The following is a 27,663-nucleotide window of genomic DNA, read 5'->3' on the forward strand; positions in this document are numbered from 1 at the left end:
GTCACATTAGAACATTATTTTACAAGCAAAAATCATACTCTAAAAAGCATTAACAAATAATTCAAAAGGTGTTGTTGCACAACTCATTTAGGTTTATACCCAAAGAATAAAATAGATGTCCGCAAAATTTACTCAACGGGCCTTTTCCTATTCGGGAAGAAACTCGGGCACCTGTTCAAACAAGATAGGGCTCAAATGCCTTTTCACGTGAGGACGTGCAATACGCAATCTAATTGCACCTTATTCCTCTAACGATTATAAATTACTCATACAAAGTGGATGTTCTTGCACAACAAAGTACTAGCATACTAAATATGGCTCATGGCTTGTGAACTTTCTGATTCAAAGGTGCAAATTTGTGTTTCAAAGACTTTGTTGTCATCCCTTTTTCAAATAAAAACATTAACAAACAACTCAAACTCAAAAAACTAGTAAAAATAAGAAAACAGTATTTACCTTTTTACATCATAACACTTTTTCAAACTAAAAACAAAAAACACTCTCCAAAACACAATAACTAACAAAGCTTATTCTCAACTCAATATTTGACAGTACAATAACATACAGAAATTCCTTGTCCAATAGATTTTCTTATTTGTGCAATGTCCAAGGAAGCAATTTGTCTCCATCTTGCAACTTCTTATTTTGTCTGAACATTAGAGTAAGCATCGCAGATGCAACCACAGGATAGATAATAGAGGCTGCAAAGTGGACAAAGAAACAGAATTGTTTCAACAAAAATATAGTGAGAATTTAAAATTACATTATGGAAAGATCTGTTTCTTGGAGTGACTCAAAACTAGCTTACAAGAAGGAACAACATTTTTGGTGGATTTAAATTGAAAAACGATGATGATGATGATGATGATGATGATGATAATGTTTAACAAACACTAAGCTTACAAGTTGTCACAAAAGGTTCTCTGTATGTGGTGGTCATCAACAGAAATTCCACCCTCCTTTCTGGGAACTGCAGCTTCTGCTGTTGGGAGTTTTTGGTGCATCATTCAACATAGCACAACACAAGCAATTCAATATCCTGATGGAAGAAATTAAGTAAAAAAAAAAAAATGCCAAGAACATGTTTCTGTGTATTTGAGAGAGAGACAGAGAGAGAGGACCTGTTCCTGGCTGGTGCTGTGTCTGTAAATGCAGTTGTTTCTCTTGGGGCTGGTGCTTGACACTTTTTTCCTGTGACACAACATGCTTGTATCCGTCCTGCGCCATTGAAGAGCAAAAGCAGCACCTTTGCTTGTCAAAGATGTATTTGCACTCAACTGATCCTGCTCCCCTCCATTCGGAGAGTGTATATATGCATGCATATGGGTGAAGGAATTTCTATGTGGAAACTTGCTATTCTTGTTGGGGTGGGCTAATGTTTCATAGCTAGCTTTTTCTCATGTGCCCACCTTCAAGAATCAGAATCAAAAGTTAAATCTCAATTAGATTAGACTTAATCCATATAAAGTAAGATTAGGCATGTTCTCAATTGTGTCGGCTGAACTCAAAACTAGCTAAAAACTAAAAAGGGTCCAATGTTGGTGTATGTTCAGTTGATTTAGCCTGCGTTTTTTTAAAAGTTAATTTTTTTACACTTTTTTATTTTCCAAACACACTCCCAAATGGTACGCTTTCTGAAATTTTGTTTAAAAATGTGTTTTTGACTTGCAAAATCACGGGATCAAACACACTCTTAGGGTGTGCTTGAGATTGTGATTTCGCAAAAATAATCTGCGATTTTAAAAGATATCGCAAAACGTAAGGTGTTTGGCATTGTAATTTCGCAAGAATAATCTGCGATTTTAAAAGATATCGCAAAACGTAAGGCGTTTGGCATTGCAATTTCGCAAGAATAATCTACATTTCTAAAAGATATGGCAAAACGTAAGGCATTTGGCATTACGATTTAAAAAACACTTAATTTAAAATAAGAAAAAAAATTTGCAATTTCAATAAGCAGACTAGGGATGCTTATTTGAAAAAGTACGAATTTAAACCAAAATCGTGAATTCGCATAACAAATATTTAATAAAAAAATATTTTTTAATATGTTTTACCAAAACGTCTTTACGATTTTAAAAAGTAGCGATTTCAAAAACGCTATTTTTAAAATCGCACTTATTGAAACCAGAATCCCAAACGGACCCCTAGTCTCACTTCCATAATGACTACTCTTAAAACTTGAATTCCCACTAAACCAAGAACTAGGTTAGTATAATCTAACAAATTGACGTTTTTCTTAAAATTTGTTACTCGTTATATCAGTAAAGATGACATTTTAGACATTTTTGTGCAAATATTCCAACTTAAAACCTCTGAAGCATCAAACACGAAGCTTTACTAAATATAGCTTATAAGATTTGTCCTACAGTTTTTATCCTACAATTATTGTTAAGATTAGAAGAATGACTGGCGTGAAACATGAAGCCCCACCACTTGAAAAAGATAATGGTAAGGAGATCGGAATATGAGGTGAACCCCTACTAAAGTGACTAAAATAGGCATATGAAACTCCACCGCTCTCCTTTGGTGCAGAATATATACTGCTAGCTGTTTGAATCATCATCAGAAGAATATTTGTATAAAAATCACATAGAAAACACTACAAGTTTGATGAGAATCTTCATTAAATTACTCCATAACACCAAAAAAAGGCAAAATCCCAGCATTTAGTTATATTGAATCAATTCTTATTATCGATTGATAGACAAAAGATACCTGCATTCCTATCTTTCGACAGTAGTACTTCTATTGGTACACCAGCAGAGCTTTCTCAATTTTGGCGTTCTCCATTAAGTACAGTAGAGAAGACAACCATTCTGTATTAACTTTTGGATACAAAAAAAGAACTTCAACTGTGAAACTAAACCCCATTATAAGTGAGGTGGAGGTTCTAACTCCCCCTTGCATGGCTCACTAAAGCAGATTCCAATAAGAAATCAGTTAGAATAGAGTTCAAGGTATACATACACAGCCGTAACCTGAAAATATCCCTCGACACTGTAAACATTTTACTTTCTATACACAAGAATAGAGACCATAGATTTCTGGTTACACCCCAAGTTGCCAACTCAAGGCTTGACCCACAAATCAATTTCGTAATCGTAAACTAGTGCTTGGACGGCGATCGGGAAAAAATAATGAAACCACCCCTGTAACAAGTCTGCCTGCTCTTTCTTTCTCTCCTGATTCTTCCCTAGAAAGTGAATGGACATGATCGAAAAACCATCCAAATAGGCAGAAGCAGGAGAAGAAGAAGCAGTCGTTGTAGGAGATATGTCACACATCTAAGATGAGGTGGTCATCATCCATTCCTGGGGGGGACAATGGTGGAACAGCTGCTTCATAAGATGCCGCAGATTCAATATCCAAGATCTTCCTAAGAGTAGCCTGATACCCTTTGCGTCCACCGATCTTTCTTGAGGGAAGGGATTCAGAGGCAACAGCTCTAGATGAGTTGCTACTAACAATGGACGACAAAAATTTTTCCTTGGAAAGAGTTGTCGGGGCAGATGCAATAACAGAGCTGAAGACACCAGACTCCCTTAAACCTTGTATTATGGCCTGAAACGCATAATAACATTAAAATTAAGGAAGAAATAAAAAAGTAAGGGAACCCTGGTGCAGAAAAATAATAACAATATGGTAATATTAATATTAAAAGGTTCATTTGGGGAGGGGGAAACCTTACAAAGCTATGGGAACAAATTCACTTTTTACACAATCAACAAGCAAAACTACAAAGAGCTCTTGTCATTTGAAGGAAAAAGAAAACCGGCATATACCAATTTTCTGCCAGGCACCGAATGGGGGAAATTGATAAATCTCATTTACAACTTTGTCTTTACTTGCTTGCTTTCTTTCTTTCTCTTTCTTTTTTTATTTTTTTTTCGTTTAATTTTCTAGTTTTTCCACCCTCTCTCTAAGATTGAAGAACCATGCTTACCATGGGAGCATATACGCGAGTTAAGATACCCTTCCTCAGTAGCTTCATTTTTATATCTTTGTCACCCCAAACAATGTGTTCCCGGTACCTAGTTGAACAAAAAGGCCAAAAAATATATTAATTCATAAGCAAAGACGAAAAAGATGTATGTATGCTCATGCCCAGGGTTCCTTCAGAAATCTGAGATTTGAAAATTCAAAAAACTACAACGGGTTCAAAAGGAAAATAGAACACAGAAATGGGGAAAGGAACAAAATTAATTTCTCCATTCATATATTTACCAGTTGAGCATTTCTTCCTCTGTTGCAGTTGAAGCAATTATGAATGCCTGCAATGTATTATGTTTACTTAGTATGATGAAGGAAATGCAATCCAAAACAAAACATAGCCAACTACTGGAAGCCAGGATAACTCCTACAAACTAAGCCCTTCTTTGGCATTCACTCGAGCTACAGGAGATCAACATTGACATGGCAGACTAACATCAAAACCAATAAACTATATATATGTCTCATCCAACAGCAGTATTGGAAGCCTCCTTTTCCAGGATTTCAAAGTTAGCCAACAACTATGCACTGTAGTCACTACTTTCCCAGGTCAATCCAGCATTCCCCCACTAATTGGTTTGCATTAAAATTAACCATTAACAAGAGGTAGCATCATTATTTCACTTGAGCCTTATTATTTATTTATATGTGGTTAGTTTTTACATCATCTATCCCCTTTTCCCTTATAGCTTCTGCGAGGCTTCAAGAATTTCACACCAACTTAATCTGTATGGTTGGTGTTGCTTTCTAGATTAAGTGCTTACAATGTGCACTTTAGCACCTCCTAGTGGTCACATCACTGCTCTACATTGCACATGGACAAACTATGTAGTCTGTGATAAAAAAATCTGTAATCCTTTTCTTGCTACTCATTATGTTCATATAATGGTACTAGTAATAGAAGAAAAAAAGAAGCAAAAGTAAAATCACTAGACTCACAGATCTGTCGAATTCCAACATAAAGCATCTTTTGACATCCTCCTTTGTAGGCTTGCAGCCACACCGGTCGCGTCTAGAGGTCAAGTCTGAAAACTTGGCATATGTGTAATGTAGAACAGCAGCCTCCTCCAATTTAATTTCACTAGCAGAAATAACATGAATAAAATATTGATATCAGAAAGCCAATTATAAATACACTGCTTTTTTTTCTTCCACTATGAAATTAACATACTTTGGGGTTTTCATATAATTGTGCCATCTGTGTGCACCATTAGGGCGAAGATGGTCTTGAATCCGAGCAGCTGATTTGCCATTTCCATAAGTCAAAAAATAGTTTGGATTACCACGAGTTGATTCTTTGTACATGCCAAAATACGTGTCCTTTGGAAGATGGTCATAATTCCTCTTGAACATTGATACCTGTTTGTGTACAAGAACATGAAAAGACCTACATTAAATACCACACAGGTAACCTCAAAGACATGCAAACATATGACACAACATTTTGCAAGACAATAAATAGACTCCTACCACATTTGTCTAACTACAGCAGCAAATAGAATTATGTGACAACTCATTACTACAAAACATTTTTTTTTTAAATGGAAGTTGTCCATTGTGCATTCCTTACCATGTGTTCCTTTTCCTAACCTAAGCCCACCACTTCCTCTCCACCAAGATGCCCTCCAATCAACAAAGATAACAATATCATTCCTCTTATGAAGCTCAAACTTTGTATCTCATAAACTAATCAAAAGTTTCTCATAAATGAACCAATCTATCACATTAACTGTGTTACTTTACTACGGGAGGTCAATGCAAAATTATATATGTAGATAAATAATTATCAGTAAACAGGAAAGAAAATAAAATGCTATAGACAAAGCGCCGATTGAAGAAACCACTTTGAGGGTCAATCCAATTCAACTCTTGAATTCCAAAACCAAAAAATCCACAAACAAGCTTCCTTGTGTGTCAAGCTTAGATCTGTAAAGAACCCAATTGAAAATTCTAAATGCAGGAAAATTTCATTAGATACCGTTTTGCAAGGTTGAGTTAGGGGTCACCCAGCTAGTTGGAGCTATACAAGCAACCAATTTGGAGTCGATAATTTGGTGTTTGTTGATTCTGGAATATATGTCAAACTGCTAAAGTGCTTTGAAATTTAACATGGAAGGGGTCATACAGCTAGTTGGAGCTATACAAGCACAACCAAATTGAAGTCAACTAATATGGCATTTGTTTGATTCTGGAATATAGTTTAATTGCTAAGGTGCTTTGAAATTTCATAGTGAGTCTTTGAAGAAGACCATTGCTAAGGTGGACACATTCTTTATAGTTACATAGCAAGCAACTAAATTGAAGAAGACCAAACTCGGGGCAAATAATAAATTATAACGTAATTATACTTTTATTCACCTAATGCTGATAATATTAATTAAAATATTGAATGTTTTGAAGAATCATCATCTCCAACCAAGCCTTGTCCCATTTACTTGATGTTCTACAATGCCTTATATCTTTTGACAATCAGAGGTATCTCCATCGTTTAACTGCCTATTACTTGCACAAATTTTAACTATCTTCTAAAATCCAATCTGATACACAATATTGTGCCCACGCACTCCACAGAAAATAATTTTACCAAACCAGAGACTAGTTTTTAAGAAATGATATAACAAACAAACTTGAGTGTTGACAAGCTCAATGGAAAAAGGGTTAGCATAGCTTTAGGCACCAAGGTAACTAGGTTTACATTCTAAAATGCTCTGATGTTCATTGGTAAATAACCCAAAAAGAAAGATATAAAACCATCATTAGATATACATATTGCAATAACCATGTCTCCCTGCAGATCAATCAATCAGGAATATTGGCTTCTAGGCATTACTGATGAATAATCCATAAATTTGTGAACTCATCATGATAATGAACATGCAAATATTAGACATATGAGTCTAGTTTACTTAAGGAAAAAAACAACAACGAACATGAACACACAATATTCATAAAGGCCACGGTACATATCATGGTCACCTTAACTTCAGGGTTCCATTATGAAATCTACTGAACCAAGCAAGTGAAAGCAAGGACATTGAATGATAAAGAAGATTTACCTCACTAAAAGGTTCCTTAACATCCTCTCTTTCAACACTGCTCTCCTAAAAATTACAATTATCATAATTAGTTATAATACAAGTAACAAATGGCATGGCTCATAGAAGAAGATAGTATGCAAGAATGACAGGACTAGCACGTTAAAGCAATTTTTACAAGTTCCCTAACTGCATATTACCACGTCCATATATATATTTTTTTAATAAGTAATGCATTTCATATATTACCCCGTCCATATGATTAGAACAAATCTAAACAGTTTCACTCACATAGTTTGGAAATATAACCATATCCACATTCCCAGGCACATCAAGCAGCAACTGCCTCAAGGAATATTCCCGAGCACCAGCTGGGTGTAATAACTCATCTGTGTCCAGGTGAATTATCCACTCCATGCCAGCATCCTGATATTTAATAAGCAAGAGAGCATCTTGAGAAAAATTAACTCAATTTATTCATCAAACTTAAGACTAAAAATAGAGGTACAAGATACATGAGAATATTGTCTTCCATACCCGTGCCATTACAATAGCCATCTCCATATTGAGAGATTGCTTTACAAATAGCTCATAATTGCAAGGCTTGTAAAAGAAACTTGAAAGCCATGTCTCATTCCAAATCCGGCTGACAATACCACAAACAACAGGCAAAAAAGATAAATAACTAAAAGAAACAAATATCTTAAAAACAATTAAAAAGAGGCAGTATAAGAAATATATCAACGAATTAAAAACAAATATCTTGTATTGAATGCTGGAAATTTGAAGTTACTCACATCAAATACATCAATAATGTTCCAGCAAGATGAAGGAAAGAAAGACACAGAAGTAAAACTAAAAACAAAAATGTAAATGATCTAAAAGCTAAGTACACATAGAAAAGGGTAATATAACACTAAACTTCAAAGGAAAAAATAAAATTTGATAAAATTAATAGAAGAAGAAATTACATATATCTATATTCATCTCTCCTCTCCATAGTTGTTCAAAACTTCGAGGATAACAGAAAACTAGTGAAGAAATACCTAGATAAGGAACCTAAGAACTTCAAATCAAACATGCATGATGCAACCACAAAAGTAAAAGTCAACAAACCTCTTAGCCTGTTGCTCCTCCAGCTCTTTTGTTCTATATATCACTTTTACTCCCTGAGAAAGCAACAAAAAAATCATGCTTAAAGAGGTTTCGAAAATAAACATATATAAATCAGAGTAGAGCAACTCCAAAAATATGCAAGAGAAACATATTGACTTTAACGAACTCAAGCAGCCAGAGCAGTGGTACATATTGACTTACTGGGATAGATTCCAGAACTTTTGACACATCCGGAGAAGCAGCCTTTCCTTCCACAAAAAGCAAGAAGGTCGAGACTCCAATAACCTTATGATAAAACATCCATGGCAAGATCTGATCTAATCCAGCTGATGTGCTTGTCGTAATACATATCTGCACATTCAGAAGCAAAACTGCATTATTTGCATTACATGGAAAGGAATAGGACCTTACATTAAATCCATAATATTACTTTAAGAAGTAGTAAATTGGACTAATCTCTGACTCAAATACCAATTTCCGGAAAGCAAAGCCCAATATCAGATGGATCCAATAATCCATATCAGACTCGTAACCAATCTCTGTCTCCCACTATGAAGGCAACTATAACATTCATAATGAAGGCAACTAAAATACTCATACCCACCCAAAGATCAGTTAAAAAATAAAGCCCAGATTCAGAAAATTTCCAAACCCAACAATGTCACCAAGAACCAACCTTATGGCCGGCAAATGACCCACCACTCTATAAAGCATAACACACTAATGACCTCGGTTGAGCTCAGTTCCAACAACCACAAGAAGGTAAAGCAAAAACTTCAACACTTTGACCCCATTTACTTGACCTCGATTTTTTTTCTCAGCAACCAAACAAATGGTTACTGTCAGTCACTCACACAAGAAATAAACAACCTCACATTACGAAATCTAGCAGTTATTCACAAAAACCCAATCCACAAAAAGCAAAACCCAGAATCACACCAATCCCAAAATCCAAAATATTACCAAATACCAAGAACCAAACTTTGCCTCAAAAATCCGAATCACAAAAATCAAAATCCTGAAATAGACCAACCCCAAAACCCAGAATATCAGTAAAGAGTCAAAATTTTGGTCTAAGATTGGAGCATAAAAAACAAAACCAAGAAACGCATCAACCTCAAAAGTGAAGAATTTCAGCCAAAAAAATATACCGAACCATGGGCCTCAGATTGGACCAATACCGACACTAAAATCCGAATCACAAGAATCAAAACCCTGAAACAGATCAACCCTATAAATCAAAATATCACAACGAGTCGAACTTTTGGTCGTACATGGGAGCATATAGAGCAAAGCCCAGAAACACACTAACCTCTAAAAAATAAAAAGAAATTCACGAAAAAAAATTGAACCTTAGGCCTCAAATTGGACCAGTACTAGCACTAAAATCCGAATCATAAAGAGCAAATTAGCAAAACCCTGAAACAGATCAATCCCATAACCCAAAATTCACCTAAGAGTTAAACTTTTATTACTAGGATGGAGCATAAAGAGCAAAAGCCAGAAACAAAACAACCCCAGAAACCAAAATATCACTTCGAATCAAACTTACGATCTTAGATTGGATGTTAAAGAGCAAAATACAGAAACACATGAACATAACAAAAAACCGTAGAATTTCACAACAAAACCGAACCTTGGGCCTCAGATTGGCCACGGAGTCGAACTTCCAGCCTTGGTAGTACGGGAACGAAGGGGAAGATCCACGGCCGAGATTGACGCAATCAGACGACGAAGAGTGGCGGTGGGCGGTGGGGGAGAGAGGGGAGGGGTCCATGCCAGGGAACAGGTGCTGGGACCCCGGAGGAGCCCAACGGGTGGTGGGGTCGGTGAGGCCTCCACCACGCCATTGGAGGACAAAGGCCAAGGCGGCGAGGGTAAGAGGGAGGATGGTGAGGAGGAGGAGGAGCTTCGAGGTGAAGGAGTGGGCAGAGGAGGATGAAGAAGGTGGGGTGGAGCGGAGCAAGGCCTGGAGGTGGTGCTGGTGGTGGTTGGGCATGTTGAGCGTGCGTGTGTTTGAAATTTGGAAGGAAAGAGTTGCAAGTTTGAAGTGATGAAGATGAATTTAGCCGTTTTTCTTGTTTTTTTTTTTTTCCTTCTCTTTTTTGGTGATTTTGAGGGGCATTAAATGGTATAAAGATGGTCATAGTTTTCAAAATATTTATATATAGGATCAGGGATTTAGGATCTCCAATCAATTCTCAAATTATTGAATTTCGGCTTCTTTCTTTATTTTTAGAGAACAAATTTATGCTATTTTTAGACATTAAAACCCTACTTATTAAAAAGGTTGTATGTTACACATGATAATTAAGAGCCTTGTTTGTGATTGCGTTTGGTAAATATAATTTTTAAGCCAAAAAAAGCTTTCAAGTAAAAGCTTTATTTTTAAGTTTTTGCCAAGTGTTTTTTTAGTCATTTTTTGGCTTTTTAGACCTTTAAAAACGCTGTTAATATTTTTACCAAACGAATATTTTTTTCTTCAAATAGACTTTTTAAGTATTGAAAGTACTTTTAGACCCCTAAAACGCAATCTCAAACATGCTCTAATAGCATATTTGGGATTGCGTTCTAGAAATATAGTTTTTAAGTAAAAAAGAGCTTTTGGGCAAAAGTTTCATTTTTAAGCTTTTATCAAAAGTGCATTTTGGTCATTTTTAAGCTTTTACCAAAAGTGCATTTTGGTCATTTTTAAGCTTTTTAGACCCTTAAAAGCGCTTTTAATTTTTTTATCAAACGAGTACTTTTTTCTTCAAATTGACTTTTTGAGTGTTAAAAGTACTTTTAGATCCCTTAAATGCAATTTCAAATAGGCTCTAAATATATTTTCATCAAGTTTTTACTCTATGTTAAAAACAAATTTTAGGTTAAAAACTATCTTTTGATTTTCCAAAGAAAAAAGGGTCTCGACAAAAGTGAAGAAAAAATCTTTTGGAAAAGGAAATTTTTTGTAGCTACTTGGATAACATACGACATTTTTAATGTATGATATTTTTCAAGCGTTTCGATACCTATAGCTATAAACTACATAATTTGAAAATTTACAAAATTTACAAAATTGTAAGAAATGACAATAAAAACTACAACGCACACAAAAGCCAACACAAACAGAAAATAACATAGACCAGAAACAATACAGAGCAAACAAAGCCGCACAGCTGAGGGGGAGGGGTTTCTCCCCCTCCCCCCCTCCTCTCTTTCCCCCTCTCTTTCCTTGATCTGTTCCCCTCTCCATTCCCCATTTTCCTTCCCCCCCTCTCTTCCCCGATCTGTGTTTCTTTTCTTTTTTCTGGTTGTTTTTGGATTTCACTTTCTTTTCCCTGTTGTTGTTCTTTGTTTGCTTGTTTATTTTTTCTTGCTAGGTGTTTGTTTGGGCACACTTTGTGGGTGCCGCTCATGGGGAATTCACTCAAACTTCCCCCAAATTTCTTTGAGTGTGCCCCCGATCTCCTCCGTGCCAGCTTTGCCGTTTACTGTCGTCTGCTGGGTCTTTTCACGTGTCCCCACCACGATGTGCTTCCAACGCCATCTACGCATCGGTTTCCAGCAAGCACGCGATTGGCTTTTCTTCCGGCTGGTGTCATCCACCTAGTGTGCTCCTATTTTTAAATTTTCAGTTGTATTGTTTTGATTTTCCCTATATTTTTCTTGTTTTTCTTGCCGCTTGTAATAAGGTCATGTCCTCTCTCTTGATCTCCTCGCTTGTTATTTTGGTCCAAACCCCTGGGGTTGTGAATGTGAACGATATCCTAGCTTTCGGGTTCAGGAGGATGTGTGTCGGCATGGGGTCCTTTTGATCCCAGGGTCAAGGAATAAGAGCTACCTATGCATTAGTTTGTGTCTGCCTAGCGCAGATCTGTTATTCCAACTGAAGATTAGTTATAGGTTAGCGGATGTTTGGCGTCTTTGATGTATAATCTTTTAGTTACGACTTTGATCTTTTAGCTTTGGCTAGGATCTTTCAGAACGTTATGTTCTGTGATTGTAAGAGTTTTAATGCTCTTAATTCCTCTATTAATGAGATAAGAATGATTTTCCTTAAAAAAAAAAAAAAAATACAGAGCAAACAAACTATTTTTTTTCTTAATAATAAGAGTAGTACTACTCTCCACACCTATTTGTTATACTTAATTCACACGTGCTGCATAAGACCAAAAGGGTCGTTTGCGCGTGTAGTCCCTTTTTTTTATTTGTTTTAGAGGAAATATGTAAAATTAGAATTAGAAATGTGTTTTTTCTTATATAAAAAAGTTTTCCTTTGATGGTTATTTATAAAAATATGGCAATTTAAGACAGATAACGTTATGACAAATCATTGATCAACCAGATTAAGGAAGTCCATAGCAAAATCCATAGAGTTGATTTTGTTAAGAAATGTCCTACTCTGTGAGTCTTCTGGAACAACACACTTTCCAAATATGAATGTTAAAAAATTTATTGAAATTTCTTATAAACTTTTGTATATAATATTACAAAGTTGGACAAAGTTTTCCTCAAAATTGAGTTGGAGGAATTTCCTTAAACCTAGTCAATAAAAGTGACATGTATCCATTTTTTTAATAACATGTGAGATGCACGAGTTTTTAATAAAATTTATTCAAACTTTGTTCCTGCAATTAAAAAAAATGTGCATCTCACATGTTCAAGGGACACATGTCACTTTTATAAACTAAATTAAAGGAAATTTCGTCAACCCAATTTAAAGAAAAACTCTGTCATTTTATGAAAATTGTTTTGTTTTTTTAAAAAAATTGTGGTTTTTTTTTTTAAAAAAAAAAAAAAAAAAAAAATTATGTTGGGGGTGATATGGCCAGATTCGAAATCGGTTTAAATAAGTGATGTTTGAGAAAAAATTTTAACATTTAAAAAACGAACATAATTTTTTAAAAGTTTGCCAAATATACCAAATAATTTGGGTTTTGTAAAGAGTTTTCAAAAAATATAAAAATTGAGAATTTATTTGGTGAAGGCCATATTTAAAAAAGTATTGTAAGTGGGTCTATCAAAGAAAATAAATTTGGTATAGTTTTTGAAAAACAAAAATCCGAGAAATATATCTACATAGTAAAAAAAAAAAAAAAAAAAAGTAAAATAAAAGTTTGTTGTGGTGATTTGGTGGTCTTGCAATCAGGGACGGAGTTAGAGTTAGGTACCTTGTGTGGGGCGGGGTACACCGGCCATGCCTCCCCAGTTCCGTGACTTCCGTCCCTACTCATAGCGGTTGTGAGACGACCTTGATAGCCACCATAATAGTTGAATAATTTTTTTAAAAAAATAAATGATATAATTCATTATTTTTCAACCACCTTTTAACTATTTTCATATTGAATAAATGAATTTACTATTAAATTTGTGTAGAACTACATGAGTCTACAAATCTAATGATTGTCTATTGAATTTGTAAAAAAAAAAGATGGTTTACAAATTGTTGGGTAACATGTCTCTTTTTTTAATATCTAATAAGGAACATTCATAGTTGAACAAATTGACTTGTGTTTTAGTTTAGTTTTTTTTTTTAAAGAAATATCTTGTGTTTATTTATTGAAAGTGATTTATGAGAAGTGTTTTTTTTTTTTTTTTTTAAAGTTATCAGTTATGTAATTTATTTTTAAATATGTTAACAATAAAGAAACACTATGGTTATTTCTAGTGTTCTCCTCATCTTATGTGAATTTTGGATATTGTTTTCTGGGAGAAAAAAATGAAAAAAACTTACACACTGATCTTTTTTTTTATTTTTTTTATTTTTATAAAATAATATCCACATAGGATGAGAAGAATACAAGGAAAACACCATAAAAAATGACTACCTTGTTTCCTTTGTGAAATGTCTAGTCTATTGGAAAATAAATAGTTACTACAAGGAATAGAAGAGATATTCTAATTCCTTAATTTGGTAATAACATACATGCAAAAATTGAAATTGAATCAAAATTACGAAAAACTCCATATTTTTTTTTTTCCAAACTCATATATAAATAATAATTAAATAAATAAATAAAAACCTGAAATGAGTGGTTGGCCACTCACGGAAGTGGCCGCCCTTCATGATCCATGGGGTGGCCGCGACCTCCCCAGAGGAGCTTCATGGGTGGTTGCCCGAAAATGTGACAAGGGTGGTCCCTCAAGGCATCTGGGGGTCGTCACACCACCCCAACCTCTTCTATGGGTGGCCGACCACCCCAATGGGTGGTAAAGCCACTCACTTTATTTTTCTTTATTTAAAAAAATATATATATTGGTATTTTTTAAAAATGTATTTCATTTTTTAAGGATTAGTTAAATCACTTATTTTTTAGTGGCTTAACTAATTCTGTGTGTATAGAATTAATAATCCCGTGAGAATAAACTATTTTCAGGAATAGTGTTTTACCAAACAAAAGAATAGTTATACATAGGATTAACTATTCCATTCCAATAAATTATTCCACAAGCCAAATGAAGCTATAGTATTCATCTTAATAATAAGACACACGAAAATCCTTTTGATTAATTGATATCTGCGAAGAATATTTAGAGATTGAAAAGCCAAAAGTTCTAAAATCTTTTGCACAATAATTTCCAAAAAACCCCCATTTGGCAACCATCTCGCCTTATTTTCAAATTTCCCAAGAAAAAAATCAATATCTTTTTAAAATTATTACCAAAAAAATTTATTCACTTTTCTTTAAAAAAAATTCAAAACTCATATTTACTTTATATGAATCACTTCTTATTAATATTATTCACACACAAAATTCACAACAAAACTCTTTACCAAACAATTATATCAATAATTATTTAGTAGACATTTGTTAGGAATACCAATTAATGCTTGTCTTTATTTATTTATTATTTATTTTTATAATTGCTTATTTTTACTGTCATTGTAATCTGAACAAAAAGTCAAAAAAAACACAATCGCTCCGAATAAAATAGGAAAACCTAACCCTAACCGATCAAGGAAACCACAAAATTTCCATTCTCTATCTCTCTTCTCCGCGTGTGCAGTGGAATGCTTAAGCTTGTGGTTGATCAGGAGGGCCAAAGAAGGGAGCCTTCCTTCGTTAAATGCTCTCTCTCTCTCGCCACTGCTCAGTGCTATCTCTTCTTTTCATGTCTTCAATCGACGCCTCTCCCTCCTCTGCTCCTTCAGGGTCTCCTCCTAATACCCCATTAAGCTTTGTCCCCTCTGCTCTCCTTTCCTTTCCTATACAATACTTTTTTGCTTTAAAATCTATTTTTTGTTCAACGGTTCTGGGTTCGGATATTTTGTCTTCTAAGCAACAATATGAGTGCTTCTAAGGTGAGTTTTCTTTTTTGTTTCTTTAAAGATTGAACTTTTATGTTGGTTTTGTATTTTTGGTTTGTGGGTGTTTGAGTTTATGAGATGTAGTTGGAAGAAGGATTTTTATTTTCATGTTTGAATTGTGGATTATCTCATGCATGAAAGGACAATTGGAGGGGTTCTAAGGTTTTGCGCCTAGAAAGTTTTGTTGGATAAGAAAGAATAGAAAATTGCGATTTTCTATTGTGGATTACTGAGATGTAAATATTCTCAAGTTTATAGCTCTTTTGGTTTTGAATTTATGTTTTACGGGTATGATGGCACATTGGCATTGATGGATTCCATCAAGAGAGAAAGCTCATGTACCCATATAAGTGCGGTACACATGAGATGAATGGCAAGCAATGTGCTATAGCAACTGTGTGATTGAGGCAACCATGTTACCTTTTGGGGGTTTAAAGGCAGTATGTCACCAACTCCTGAAGCAGGTCGTTCTTGACCATTGATTGGATAAGGTTGTAACTTTGGCTTAAGCTTTTACATCTGTTTTAAAGCTTTTCCTTTGGAAGATGGAAGGAGAGGTAAGAGGTTGAGGGAATGATAATTGTCTTCAACTAGTTGATACAAATGCTATTTGCATTAGAAATCGTCGTTGTTTATAGATTCTTGAAGGTGGCTTCCAAGTTGTGTGGACTGTTAGCGTAGCTTTTAGCATATAGCGGCATTCCAGGGAAAGACTTGAATATGGTTTTGGTTATGCAGAGTTAGAATTTGCCAATTGGCGTCTTCTGCTTTTGGTGAAGGCTGCTATATGATTGGGGAAACCTGTTGGTGTGCGCCGAAGTTTATATCATCTCTAGATTGCAAATGGACATTTGTGGAATGCAATTCTATGCAGATGATACCCAGTGCATTGGTGATTTAGTATCAATTATTCATGTGGCATCAGTTGATCTCTTGGGTGAATCTATCCTGCTTAATTATGATTAAGACATGTATGGCTAAGATTTCAATGTCTCTTTGAGTGTCTTATACCTACTTGAATGGTATTTTCCTTTATTGTAACTCCCTTGATTCATTTTTTTTTAAAAGATTTAAGCATCAAGCATGAGGAAACAGTTCATCTGTCTTTACAAATTTTCGTGATATTTTTATTTTGCAACATTGTTAACTTGTTATGTGATTCCAAAATAACATGGTTTGATGTGTAATTAGATGTCCAATGCTTGTTTCATACTGATTTTTGTATGATCTGTGAAGCTATTATGATTATTGTTCTTGCTTGACTGTTTGTTTTTCATGGTGTTTGCTCACTTTAGAAGGTGCTAGTATTTGGGTCATTCTCTGAAGATGAAACCAAGTCATTGCTGCTAAAGCAGTCGTCTAGGAATGCCGAAAAGCCGGTGGAGAAGAGAGAATTGCAATTTGGTTCAGTGAATTTTGTTCCTGGAAAATCTTTGGATGGTAATCTTGGTGAATCAAGCAGACAGTTGGATTCTCCAAAAGAGCCGAATGTGCTTCCGCTCTCAAATATGCTTAAGAAGGACAATGAGCTGAAGAGTGTTAAAATATCAAACGAGCATTTACCGGCAGCACTTCAAACTCCAAAAGAAAATGGAACCATTGATGATTCCAGCCACGGATCGCCTCATATTAATGGTGAAGAAGTGAAACCAGACGATATTGGTTCAACTTCGTTGGTTATATCCCAGAATGAGGATGGCCCCTCAAATCAGTTTTTAAGCTTGAAATTGCAGAACACAGAGCTGAATGGAGATTATGTTGATTCATCTGTATTTCTCGCCAAAGACGACTTACAGAAGACATCTAATGGGCCTGTTATGTCTTCCAGAAACCTATTACCTAGAGGTTTAATAAACTCGGGGAACTTGTGCTTTCTTCATGCAACACTACAGGCTCTTCTATCCTGCTCTCCTTTCGTTCAGCTTCTGCAGGAATTGAGAACTCGCAACATCCCTAAGGTCTATTTTCTTGATGCAATTGTTTGTATTTATTCTTTCTACATTTATGTTAATATTTTCTGCAGGAATTGTGTATGTTATGTCTATGCTGTCAAAATATAGTCTCCAATACATGCCTAATCTGCCCATCTTGTACTTTGATTTTTTAGGTTGGCTATCCGACATTAACTGCATTTGCCGAATTTATTGCTGACTTTGACATGCCAAATGATTCAAGCTTAAAGAAAGATATGGTTATTCTTGAGACTGGTAGACCTTTTAGGCCTGCCATGTTTGAAGGGGTTCTGAAATGTTTTACTCCAGATGTGCCAAGCAGCATCTCAGGCAGACCAAGGTGTGTGCGTGTTCTGTTTCAATGCTTGTTCCTTTATTGCATTGCATTTCATATCCAGAGATTGGAGTGGACTAAATTATCCATATCCAATTTTTGAAGTGATGATTTGGATTGAATATAACAATTTCTTTGGATATTTCAATCCTTCGTGTGATGTATGTAACAATACCACAGCGAGATAGTATAATTATATACACTTGGTGATTTCTTATCAATTTGTAATCTTATAGTACATAACAAAAAGAAGATAATTAGACAGGCGTAAACTCTATTGTCATTCCGTGAGAGTTTCTTTTCTCCCCTGCCACCATCTTCTTTTTTATGGTGTATTTTTCCTTAAAGTTATATCTGTTACTGTAGTTTAATGGATAGTAACCGAGTGACAACGATGTGGCATGGAAATAACATGTCGATAAATTTATGGCAAAAAGAAGATAATTAGACAGACATAAAGTCTGCTGTCATTCTGTGGAATTTCTTTTCTCCCCTGCTTCCATCTTTTTTATGGAGTTATATCTTTTCTTGTAGTTTAATGAATAGTAACCAAGTGACATGTTTGCATCTTTGACCCCTTTTAGCCGTGTATTGGCATGTTTAGGTTGTCAAAAACTTTATGTTGTTGAAATACGGTGCCTTCTCATGGTTGATGCTTGTTGGACATAACATGACTATCTTTATATTTCCTTTGCTTTCCTTTTGTACTTTAGCATTATGTTAAACAACTTCTGAAAGTTTTTCTGCTGTCAGAGGGTTATTGCTTTTGTTATGAAGCTGTCATTTCCTAATATGGACATGGTGCATGGTTTAATGCTATTCTTGTCAATATTTTTTTTACCAGAGAATACCAGATATGGTGCTGATAAGTGAGAAAATTAGAAGTTAATGGCCTACTGGTAAAAAAATCTTAATTTTTGTTTGGCTGATTTGGTGAATATTTTGTCAGCCCTGGGGAAAAAGAAAAGAAGCCTATAAGACTAATATAAATAGAGGTTGGAAAATGCATGGTAAATCTAGCATGCTTATCATCTTTATGCCTGATATTGGTTGCTGTCAACTGTGATTTTATTTTTAGGTGTTTGTGATTAATTTAAGTTGGTCTCTGGTGTTATCGTTTTCAGGCAGGAAGATGCTCAGGAGTTTCTAAGCTTCATCATGGATCAAATGCATGATGAGTTACTTAAACTTGAAGGACATTCTCGAAGCATTAATGGAAACAAATCATCTCTAGTTTCTTCTGCTGAAGATGATGAATGGGAGACAGTTGGCCGAAAGAACAAATCAGCAGTAACAAGAACTCAAAGTTTTGTTCCTTCAGAACTAAGTGATATATTTGGAGGACAGTTGAGAAGTCTGGTGAAGGCAAGAGGTAGGGCAGTTTTGTCATTTATGCAACTACAGTTGATTTTCTTTTTTGGTGTCTTAATTTTTTCTATGTTCCCTCGACTTGGGTATGCTGGTTATTGTTCTTTTCCATTTTCACTGCCTTAGAATGCTATATCTCTTTCTCATCTTTTCTTTTCGTATGTTAATCAGAATGCAGACAAAAAAAAAAATTAAAATTAAAAGAAAATGTATGTGAAATCACAATGACCATTTTATCCAATATACCTCCACTCTAAGAACCATTTACGAAGTGATCTTCAAAGTGAATGTGCACAATTGGGCATGCTAGATAGCTTTTCTATAAACTACACCTTAAATGTCTCTAACAAGCTCATCCGTTGTATCCAAGTTGTTTTTAGATAAGCAGGTAGTTTTGCTTCTTCAATTCCAGATGTTTAGTTAAGATATTATGCTATTTTCAAGTATTTGTGCATGGTTTTTGGACCAATTTGGTTTTCATCTATGTCAAATGTTACAGTCGTCCGAGAGAAGTGGATAGTATGTTGTGGAGACCTTTCTCCTGTTTCCTTTTTCAATCTATTATACTCCATGGAAACTCATTCAAAAGAAGGGGGATGGTATGTTGTTGACACTGGCTAGCAGCCACAATTTCGCGGTGAAGAGCTATTATAAAATGTTACAGTTAGGTGAGCACTGTTCGTTCCCTTGGAAAGTATTTGGAAGGTTAAGGCCCCTCCTCACATTGCTTTCTTCTTATGGACAGCAGCAAAGGGTAGAATCCTCATGGTTAGATGGCGGAGTTTGTTTATAGTTAACTGGTGTTGCCTATGCAAAAAGAAAGAAGCGGCTATTAATCACCTTCTCATCCATTGCATGTTTACTACTGATCTCTAATACTTGTTTCTTAACATATTCGGGGTTTCTTGGGTGATACCTAGTAACATCCTAGAACTACTTCATTCCTGGAAATTTCAAGAGTTGAGGCAGCCCAAAGAGGCAATCTAGAAAGTTATTTATGCTTTCTTAATGTGGAGCATTTGGAGATAAAGGAATGGACACCTCTTTGAGGAATGCAAGTCCAACATGCTTTCTCAAGAATCCTCTTTTCTAAGATATCTTTTGGATTGGGTTATTGTACATGTTCCTAATTTTGCCTCAGTGAATCTGGTAGATCTGATTAATTTTTTAGATTATAGAAGCCTATAGGGTGTTTGGCTCTCTTGAATACTCTTAGTGTATGAGGGCTTTTATTATTCATCAAAAATCCATGCCAAATGACTCACTCTTAATAGCTTGATCACAAAAGCAAAATAATAGTTAAGTGATGTCTTTTTCTGGGCCTACTCTGGAAATATCTATACTTAATTTTGTTTTTCACTTCCCATATATGTTTGTGGAAAAAAATAGTAGTTCTATTGAAATGCTGAGAAATGTCCTCAATCTTGTACATCTGTCATATCTGACCTTTTAATTTCTGTAGAGAGTTTGGATTAAATATCTTGCTCTTTTTCTTTTGGTCATGAGTTCTATGTATTCTTTTCTCCTGATGTCGATGTGTGTGGAGCAGGAAATAAAGCTTCTGCTACTGTTCAACCATTTCTTTTGCTGCACCTTGATATTTATCCTGAAGCAGTTCGTACTATTGAGGATGCACTTCGTTTGTTTTCTGCACCAGAATCTCTTGAGGGGTACCGAACGTCAACAACTGGAAAGGTAACTTTTTTTCTTTGGTCTTTTTGGTCAGTGTGTGGGTCTTGGTGCATTTTTGTATGAAGCATTAGATGCAGTTGGGTGGTCACAATGGTAAGAATCTGCAAGATCAGTGACTGCACAAGTGAGGAAGAAGAGAAAACAAGAGCTCTGCACAGCCATCGCTAGTTTGAGAATGATAGACTCCTCTCTCTCTCTGCCCTTTGCTGACATAGGCATACACTCACAACACGTCTCCATGCGTACATGCATGTTTATCTGTGATCTTAGCTAAATAGTTTAAATGACCTATTTAGGTCATATGCTTCTTGCTGCAGATTTTAAAATATTGTTTAATTTTGATGGTTTTCAGGCAGGTGTTGTGACTGCCAGCAAATCTTTTAAGATACAGAGTCTCTCAAAGATATTGATATTGCACCTCATGCGTTTTAGTTATGGAAGCCAAGGAAGCACGAAGTTGCATAAGCCTGTACGCTTTCCTCTTGAATTGGTGTTGGGTCGTGAACTACTTGTTTCTTCGTCTACTGAGGTGATGCTCCTAGTGTTATGTTATCATTACACATAAATACTCTGCTGTTGTCGTTTGTTTTTTTAAATTGAAGTTATTGCCTTCTGCATGATGCCCTTCTGTTTTATGAACAATTTCTTTGGTATTATCTAGCTCCTCTGGGTGCTGAATACTGGAGTTATGACCATTGCATAATTAGAAAAGATGTCAGTTATTTTAGAAGTAGCCGTTGTTGTGGTTGTCATCCTTTTACCTTGGCTGTTTGGTAATGGTCTAATATACCATTGGTCAGTTATAAGTTTATTATGAATTGGATATATATAAATATAGTTACCCTTGTATGGAAAATATATCATAGAAAACTAATTCATTAGCCACCGATTTACAGTAATTAGTAAAGAAGATGCACGTAGAATTTTAAAATGGATACTATTCCTTTGTTAATCACTTTGCATAAATCTATTTTCTCCTTTAAGATTGATTGATAATTTTTTCATGCAACTTGGCTGGGTGTTCACCATTTTTATTTTTTAGAGGTAAAGAGAGTGTAGATTAATTTTGTATTGGGCTAAAGCTGCTGCTTTATGTCTTCTTATGTTGCTTTACTGATAGGAAGTGTATTCAACATAATTGTGGCTTCTTTCCTATAGTTTTTGTTGATCCACTGGTCTTAAGAGGTGCTGATCTTCCTCCCTTCCCTTGGCTAAGGTTGTAGAGTGGTGGGTTGTGATTGAGATAGGTGTTTGGTTTGAACCTGACCTAGGGGAGAGAAGTCCTAAGACCAATCAAAATATTAATGCTTCACACGTGTAGGTGTTATGCAAATGACTTAATTATATGGGAGTGCTGAAAAGTTGGGCAATTGTGCATCTACTTTTACTTTGCAATCCTGCCTTGAATTTACCTTTGATTTGTGCATGTGCACCTACTGTATAGGATTTTTTGATGGGGTTGGATATTGTGATTTTTACTCTGTATTTTACTTGTGCATCTCGAGAACAAATGTCACAACATAATCTTTTTAGGATGTTCTGCTAACGATTTCCTTATAATATCATGTTGTAATGAAATCGTCAAAATTTATCATGTAACATTCTTTCTTAATATCCCAATCAAGTTTTGAGGTTAATAATTCTATTTTGACTGCCAAATCGAAGCAAGCATGTGGATATTTGTAATAGAATTACAGGCTAAATGGTTTTTCTCTTTCTTTGCTTTGTACAGGGTCGAAAATATGAACTTGTTGCTACAATCACTCACCATGGGAGGGAACCCTCAAAGGGGCACTATACAGCCGATGCTCGCTATCCCAACGGTCAGTGGCTACGGTATGATGATGCATCAGTCAATGCCATTGGTGCAAATAAGGTGTTGCATGACCAGGCGTATGTCCTCTTCTACAAACAAGTATAGTGAGGCAACCGAGGAGTTTTAGTCTCATTTGTGTAATTTATGGAAAAGATTTGACATGTTAGTCAGGTGCCAACAGGATAAAGGCCATCTTTTGATGAAGGTTGGTGAGTGCTTTGGATATTTTCGGTATGAGGATGGATGGATGGAGTGGTAAAGGTTGTAACTATTCTTTTGGCTTATAGTCATGTCATGCAGTTTTGGAGTCCTTGTAATGAACATGTATTGAAGTTAATGCCATATTGCTAAATGTAGTGGATGCTTAATATTTATACAATCTCTCTCTTCTCAAAAAGATACGTTCTATTGTACAAAGGTTTATGAAAGTTCACATCTTTCTTTCACTTTTTTCCCCGTATGAGCTGAGTTTTTGAATTGAGAACCAAGGGTGATTTCTTTTGGTTTGGTATATAATCTGGTTTTCTATGCATATGAAGGCATGCGTATTCTCCTTTTTGAATAAATTTGGATTTAGAAAGAGACTTCGTTATTTTAAGTTTTTAATACTTCTTTTAATCTATTTTCTCTAGTAGTTTTTGTACGTGTTATGCATCTGTGTGTTTCTTAGTGGTGGTAATATACAAAGAAATAACTAGGCATATAAAAAAAATTAAATTAAATTAAATAAAAAAATAAAAAATAAAAACACGGCATATTGACATCCCTTTATTATTGAGTCTGACGGCTTCTACTGAATCTTTGGCTAAAAAGTTCTGATCTTGAGAAAAAGAATAACGCTAGAAATTACTGCACAGTTATTACAGTGTTAACGTGGTAGTTTCTACCAACCGTAAATTAAGGGTTGATTAAAGACTGCCATATGTAGTATATGGCATGTTAACCGTGTGTTGGTTTTTAGTATATTCTGAATTGAAAAAGCTCAAGTTCCATTGTTCTTCATTTTTTGCTTCCATGAATGGTTTTGTTTATCCTTTTACTACTTATTAAATCCTTCAATTCCCAACTCATTTTAAATGGGTTATACATGAAATAATAAACCAATGTAAATTGCCATTCATATTCCAAAAGTTCTGAGTTTGGTCAGCTTCATTCAACTGAATATATAAATGTTTCATTCTTCCCTAGAAATTGCCCAGCCTAGTTGCTTTAACTTTTGGGTTGGTCCCTCAAAGCCTACAAGAGGCCTGCAGTAATGGATGGTGCGGATTGGCTGTACCACTTTTGAAGTTTTCTTATAGTTGCTCGAGATGACTGCTTTGATTTCATTCATGTATATATATTGGCCCTAGAAATGTTTCTTCCCAAGAGTAAAGGGTGGTCCAATTTAGATTAGAGGGTAGTTGATCTTTCTATTATAACAACATATATACTAAATAAAATATAGAATCTCCACCAACAATTTACAAACAATTTGTAAAAGAAAGTAAACATTTAAGGTATTACAACTTTTACTACAATCTCTTTACAAATTCACGTGACATATCATATTTTAAGTGTTATGTGGACTGTGCCAGTCCACATTTTAGTAGTTGATATAGTAAATGTTATTATATCAGTTTGTAAAGAATTTGTAGTAAAAGTTATAGTACCCTAAGTACGCTCTTATATTGTTTTTATGGGTAAAAGGCAACTGCTGCTTTATATAGTAGCTTGCTTGCTTTCACACGAACCAGAGTGTTTCAGTGTTCTTTCTCCTTTATGGCCTTTGGTGGTCCAATACAGTGGATCATGGGTCACTTTTGCTGACCGGTTGTTGAACATAGAAGACTATACTGTTGGTACACCGCCTGCGGCTTCAACAAGCTGAATGTTTGCTTTAAGAGGAGTTAAAGGACCACCCTTATCTTTTTAGGACTTGTGGCCCAATCAAGTTGATCAAGAACAGATTAATGCACTACCTTCCTTCAACCCTTTGGAGTAAAATGAGGCAAAAAGAAGGAAAATCTATGGATTTGCTTCCTTATATTAAACTGACAATTTCAGCAAAAGGGGTGGTCAACAATGTTACAGTTTGATTTTGAACCATTAGAATGTTCTTAACTAAGGATTGGGGATTATCCCAAGGAAGAGGAAAAGAATAAGTTAAAGATGCTTTGGAAAAGTTAAAGTTAGCTTAGGTAAGAGTCCCATTGGAGGGGAGGTTACTTGTTTCTTAGGTTACTAGCAATTGCAGATGTAAGATTCAAATACTGTTTTCTTTTGTTTTTTCTTACATCCTCATTAAGTAAACGGAGCAGAAAAGAAACTTGCAGAAAGTAAAATGAGATGACTAAATTAAACCCTTTATGACAATTTGGCAGAGGAAATCCCTCATTGCATCTTTCATTTCCACCCTTTGAAAGTTGCTGACAACTAAAAAATTTTGAACTTCTGCAATATTCTGAAACCTAAATATTCTTCAAACACTAGATATTGAACAACTGCAATATTCCATCATCTAATGGAGCCTTATAGAGGACACTATTAGCTAGTTCTGATCTTAACTATTCTCTTTTAAACTGTTGACTAGTTTCTTTATAGAAGACACCTGTCTCCACAGATATTAGAGGGAAAAAAGGGAAGAATATATAAGTGGAGATTAGGAATAGGAGAAAGGAAAAAAACCATTTAATGGAAGAAAAGATTCCTTAGGCCATTACCAATAAGCAAACTGTGTCATGATGTTCTCTGGTTGGTAAAGCTTCTAGCATTTCTTGAGAACATCATAGTATTCTTTCCTAAAATTAGTAGTGGGGTAGCTTTGTCATCTTCAAGGGTAGCAATGCCATGTTATTTTGTCTTAAGCAAGAACAGGTATCCAATAAGACATGATTATTCTTCACTAAATTACAAAAAGCTGCAACATAGCAAAGAATATAATTTATTTTCATTGATTGATTCCCTCAAACCCTAATTACAATTGATAAGAAATGTAAAGATTGTAAGAGACCAAAAAAAAAAGGGAAAACAAAAACAAAAACAAAATCACAAACAAACAAACAAGACTTTATCGTATAACTACACAATAAAATCTCAAACCCCAAAAACCAACTCTAAGACATGTTAGGCTTCAACTCTGCCCTTCTTTTTGCCTTTGATTCTCCACTCTTTGATGTTTGTATGACTATGGACAAGAAGAAACTACAAGACCAATTTTGGAAGCACTGCAGACACTGAAAAAGGGAACCGGTGCTTCATTACACAAACCATGAAAGAACTTCCTAACACAAAACAATAGAATTCTTCACTGTATTTTCCCTTGGAGAGGCGCCATCATCTCTATTAACTGAGTGCTTGGAAACCCACCATACTCTTATGCTTTTATCAAGGCTTCCACTGTAAAGCAAGAATCCACCACCAACATTGCTAGGTGATGCCTGCAAACACTTGACTGGACCTTCATGGCCGCTTATGACACCAAATTTACTAAGCTTCCCATAAGCCTCTCTTTTCCAAATACCAATACTTTTATCTGCAGAGCCACTGCACAATATCTCCCCCATTAGAGACATACACAGAACAGCCATTTGATGTGCTTTTGTTTCATTAACAACCTTCCAACTCGCAAAATTCCCACTCCCCTCCCACCCCATCACAAACCCATCTGATCCTCCTCCATAAACCCATTTTCCATCCTCTGAAACCACCACTGAATTCAGTGAAACATCCTTATGACCCTCCAAAATTCCCTTCAAAGAATGTGAGCTCTTCCCCTCCTTTCCCCAAGCCTTAATCTTCCCATCCGCGGAAGCAGAATACACAATCCCTTTACTTGCCACCAACCCATTAATTGCATCATCATGTGCCTTGATCGATTCCAAGCACTTCAAATCTGATAGCCTCCACACCTTAAGGGTCTTATCCCATGATCCTGAGTAAATTAACCCATTTTCGGCCGCCAAGCAAGAAATACTATCCGCATGTTCAATCCACAACTTCTTGTGATGCCGCCGAGTTTGAACATAATTGCTCTGCTTCATGAACTTCCCCAAATAGTCCTTAGTTGTCGGAAGGGTGTCAACAAGCCTGAAAACATTCTCTGAGCTTCTTGACACCTTCCAAACTCTGATCCTGCTATCTTGGTGCGCTGTAAAGACCTTGTTTCCGACCGTTACAAGCGCCTTCACAGACCCATCTCCCTGTCCAAACTTTGTGAACAACCTCAAATCAGGCTGCTGCCAAACTATGATATCCTTGCCTTGTGAAGCGCTCAATATGAATTCACCGCATAAGGCCAGACAAGAAACAGAGCCAATATGGCCGGAAAGAACCGCCAACGGTCGATATGAGTGTGACCCAGAAACAGTTACACAAGATAACTGACCCTTAACATCCAGGAGCTCGAAACGGTGGGATGTTGCCGGGCTATCATCGGCCTCGCTGCTGGTACTACTAAGGCTGCTGGTGCTTGTTGCTGCAGACAATAAAGGGGTTGAAGGTTTAACGGTTTCTCCGGCTACAGCATCCATTGGATTACTCTGTTTCTCTCTCGCTGAGTCTATAATGGAAAAGGGTAATACGAAAAACATAGAGAGAGAGAGAGAGAGAGAGAGTGAGAGAGAGAAGAGGGAGAGTAAAAGGGGAGCGGGGTTGTAAAGAGAAGAATAAAGAGGGACACGGATTTCTTGTTGGAAAAAAATAAAGGTTTGGTGTTATATATTTAAATGGGAGAGGGAGTGGGGGTTGCAACGGCTACTTTGACAAATAGGATATTCATGCAAAAGTCGGTTGTTGGAGGGTCCACTTTAACAGGAGCTATGGAGGATTGAGCTGTTGTTGAGGTTTTACTATATGGTGTTCCCTTGACCAATTATAGCTTGCCAAATCAGCATGCCTAGGATGTTTGCCTAGGGCTTTTCTCATGTGAGAGGGATAGATTTTTCAACAATTTTGTTGTCTGAATTGCTAGCAATTTAAACAATAAATTTTGGACAATCTGCCTCTCTCTTCAGGCAAGTAAGTCTCATACAAATTCTCTCATATTTGCTATACGAATTGTTAGCTGCAAATTGCTGAGAATATAG

At 35.7% G+C, this 27,663-nt stretch overlaps 3 protein-coding genes across 3 annotated transcripts; 1 reads left to right on the forward strand and 2 right to left on the reverse strand.

Annotated features, from left to right (window-relative positions):
- Positions 1 to 2,801: 2,801 nt before the first annotated feature.
- LOC132188284 (glycosyltransferase-like KOBITO 1) lies at positions 2,802 to 10,261 on the reverse strand. The gene is made up of 11 exons (XM_059602707.1): positions 9,781 to 10,261; positions 8,346 to 8,495; positions 8,145 to 8,197; positions 7,566 to 7,674; positions 7,320 to 7,454; positions 7,050 to 7,094; positions 5,165 to 5,352; positions 4,933 to 5,074; positions 4,228 to 4,274; positions 3,947 to 4,034; positions 2,802 to 3,564 (listed from the first exon to the last, which is right to left on the reverse strand). Exons 1-11 carry the CDS (start codon positions 10,141 to 10,143, stop codon positions 3,280 to 3,282), a joined length of 1,605 nt encoding a protein of 534 aa, XP_059458690.1. The 5' UTR covers positions 10,144 to 10,261; the 3' UTR covers positions 2,802 to 3,279.
- Positions 10,262 to 15,044: 4,783 nt separating this feature from the next.
- On the forward strand, positions 15,045 to 23,028 carry LOC132183101 (ubiquitin carboxyl-terminal hydrolase 24). The gene is made up of 7 exons (XM_059596502.1): positions 15,045 to 15,429; positions 16,731 to 17,393; positions 17,543 to 17,727; positions 18,846 to 19,093; positions 20,639 to 20,784; positions 21,134 to 21,310; positions 22,514 to 23,028. Exons 1-7 carry the CDS (start codon positions 15,415 to 15,417, stop codon positions 22,700 to 22,702), a joined length of 1,623 nt encoding a protein of 540 aa, XP_059452485.1. The 5' UTR covers positions 15,045 to 15,414; the 3' UTR covers positions 22,703 to 23,028.
- Positions 23,029 to 25,600: 2,572 nt separating this feature from the next.
- On the reverse strand, positions 25,601 to 27,250 carry LOC132167662 (protein JINGUBANG-like). The gene has a single exon (XM_059578675.1). It carries the CDS (start codon positions 27,166 to 27,168, stop codon positions 25,861 to 25,863), a length of 1,308 nt encoding a protein of 435 aa, XP_059434658.1. The 5' UTR covers positions 27,169 to 27,250; the 3' UTR covers positions 25,601 to 25,860.
- Positions 27,251 to 27,663: the final 413 nt, after the last annotated feature.

Source organism: Corylus avellana, chromosome ca1 (genome assembly GCF_901000735.1).
Source record: "Corylus avellana chromosome ca1, CavTom2PMs-1.0".
In the NCBI taxonomy this organism is placed as follows: Eukaryota; Viridiplantae; Streptophyta; class Magnoliopsida; order Fagales; family Betulaceae; genus Corylus; species Corylus avellana.

What these genes read in the sequence shown, in the direction of transcription:
- LOC132183101 (XM_059596502.1), top strand. An exon ending in GAACGTCAACAACTGGAAAG is followed by an intron (nt 20,785 to 21,133) that starts GTAACTTTTTTT and finishes GATGGTTTTCAG; the next exon opens with GCAGGTGTTGTGACTGCCAG. An exon ending in TTGTTTCTTCGTCTACTGAG is followed by an intron (nt 21,311 to 22,513) that starts GTGATGCTCCTA and finishes TGCTTTGTACAG; the next exon opens with GGTCGAAAATATGAACTTGT.
- LOC132188284 (XM_059602707.1), bottom strand. Translation starts at nt 10,143, where the DNA reads ATGCCCAACCACCACCAGCACCACCTCCAGGCCTTGCTCCGCTCCACC. An exon ending in TGGCTATTGTAATGGCACGG is followed by an intron (nt 7,455 to 7,565) that starts GTATGGAAGACA and finishes ATTAAATATCAG; the next exon opens with GATGCTGGCATGGAGTGGAT. An exon ending in GAGGAAGAAATGCTCAACTG is followed by an intron (nt 4,035 to 4,227) that starts GTAAATATATGA and finishes TTGTTCAACTAG; the next exon opens with GTACCGGGAACACATTGTTT.
- LOC132167662 (XM_059578675.1), bottom strand. Translation starts at nt 27,168, where the DNA reads ATGTTTTTCGTATTACCCTTTTCCATTATAGACTCAGCGAGAGAGAAA.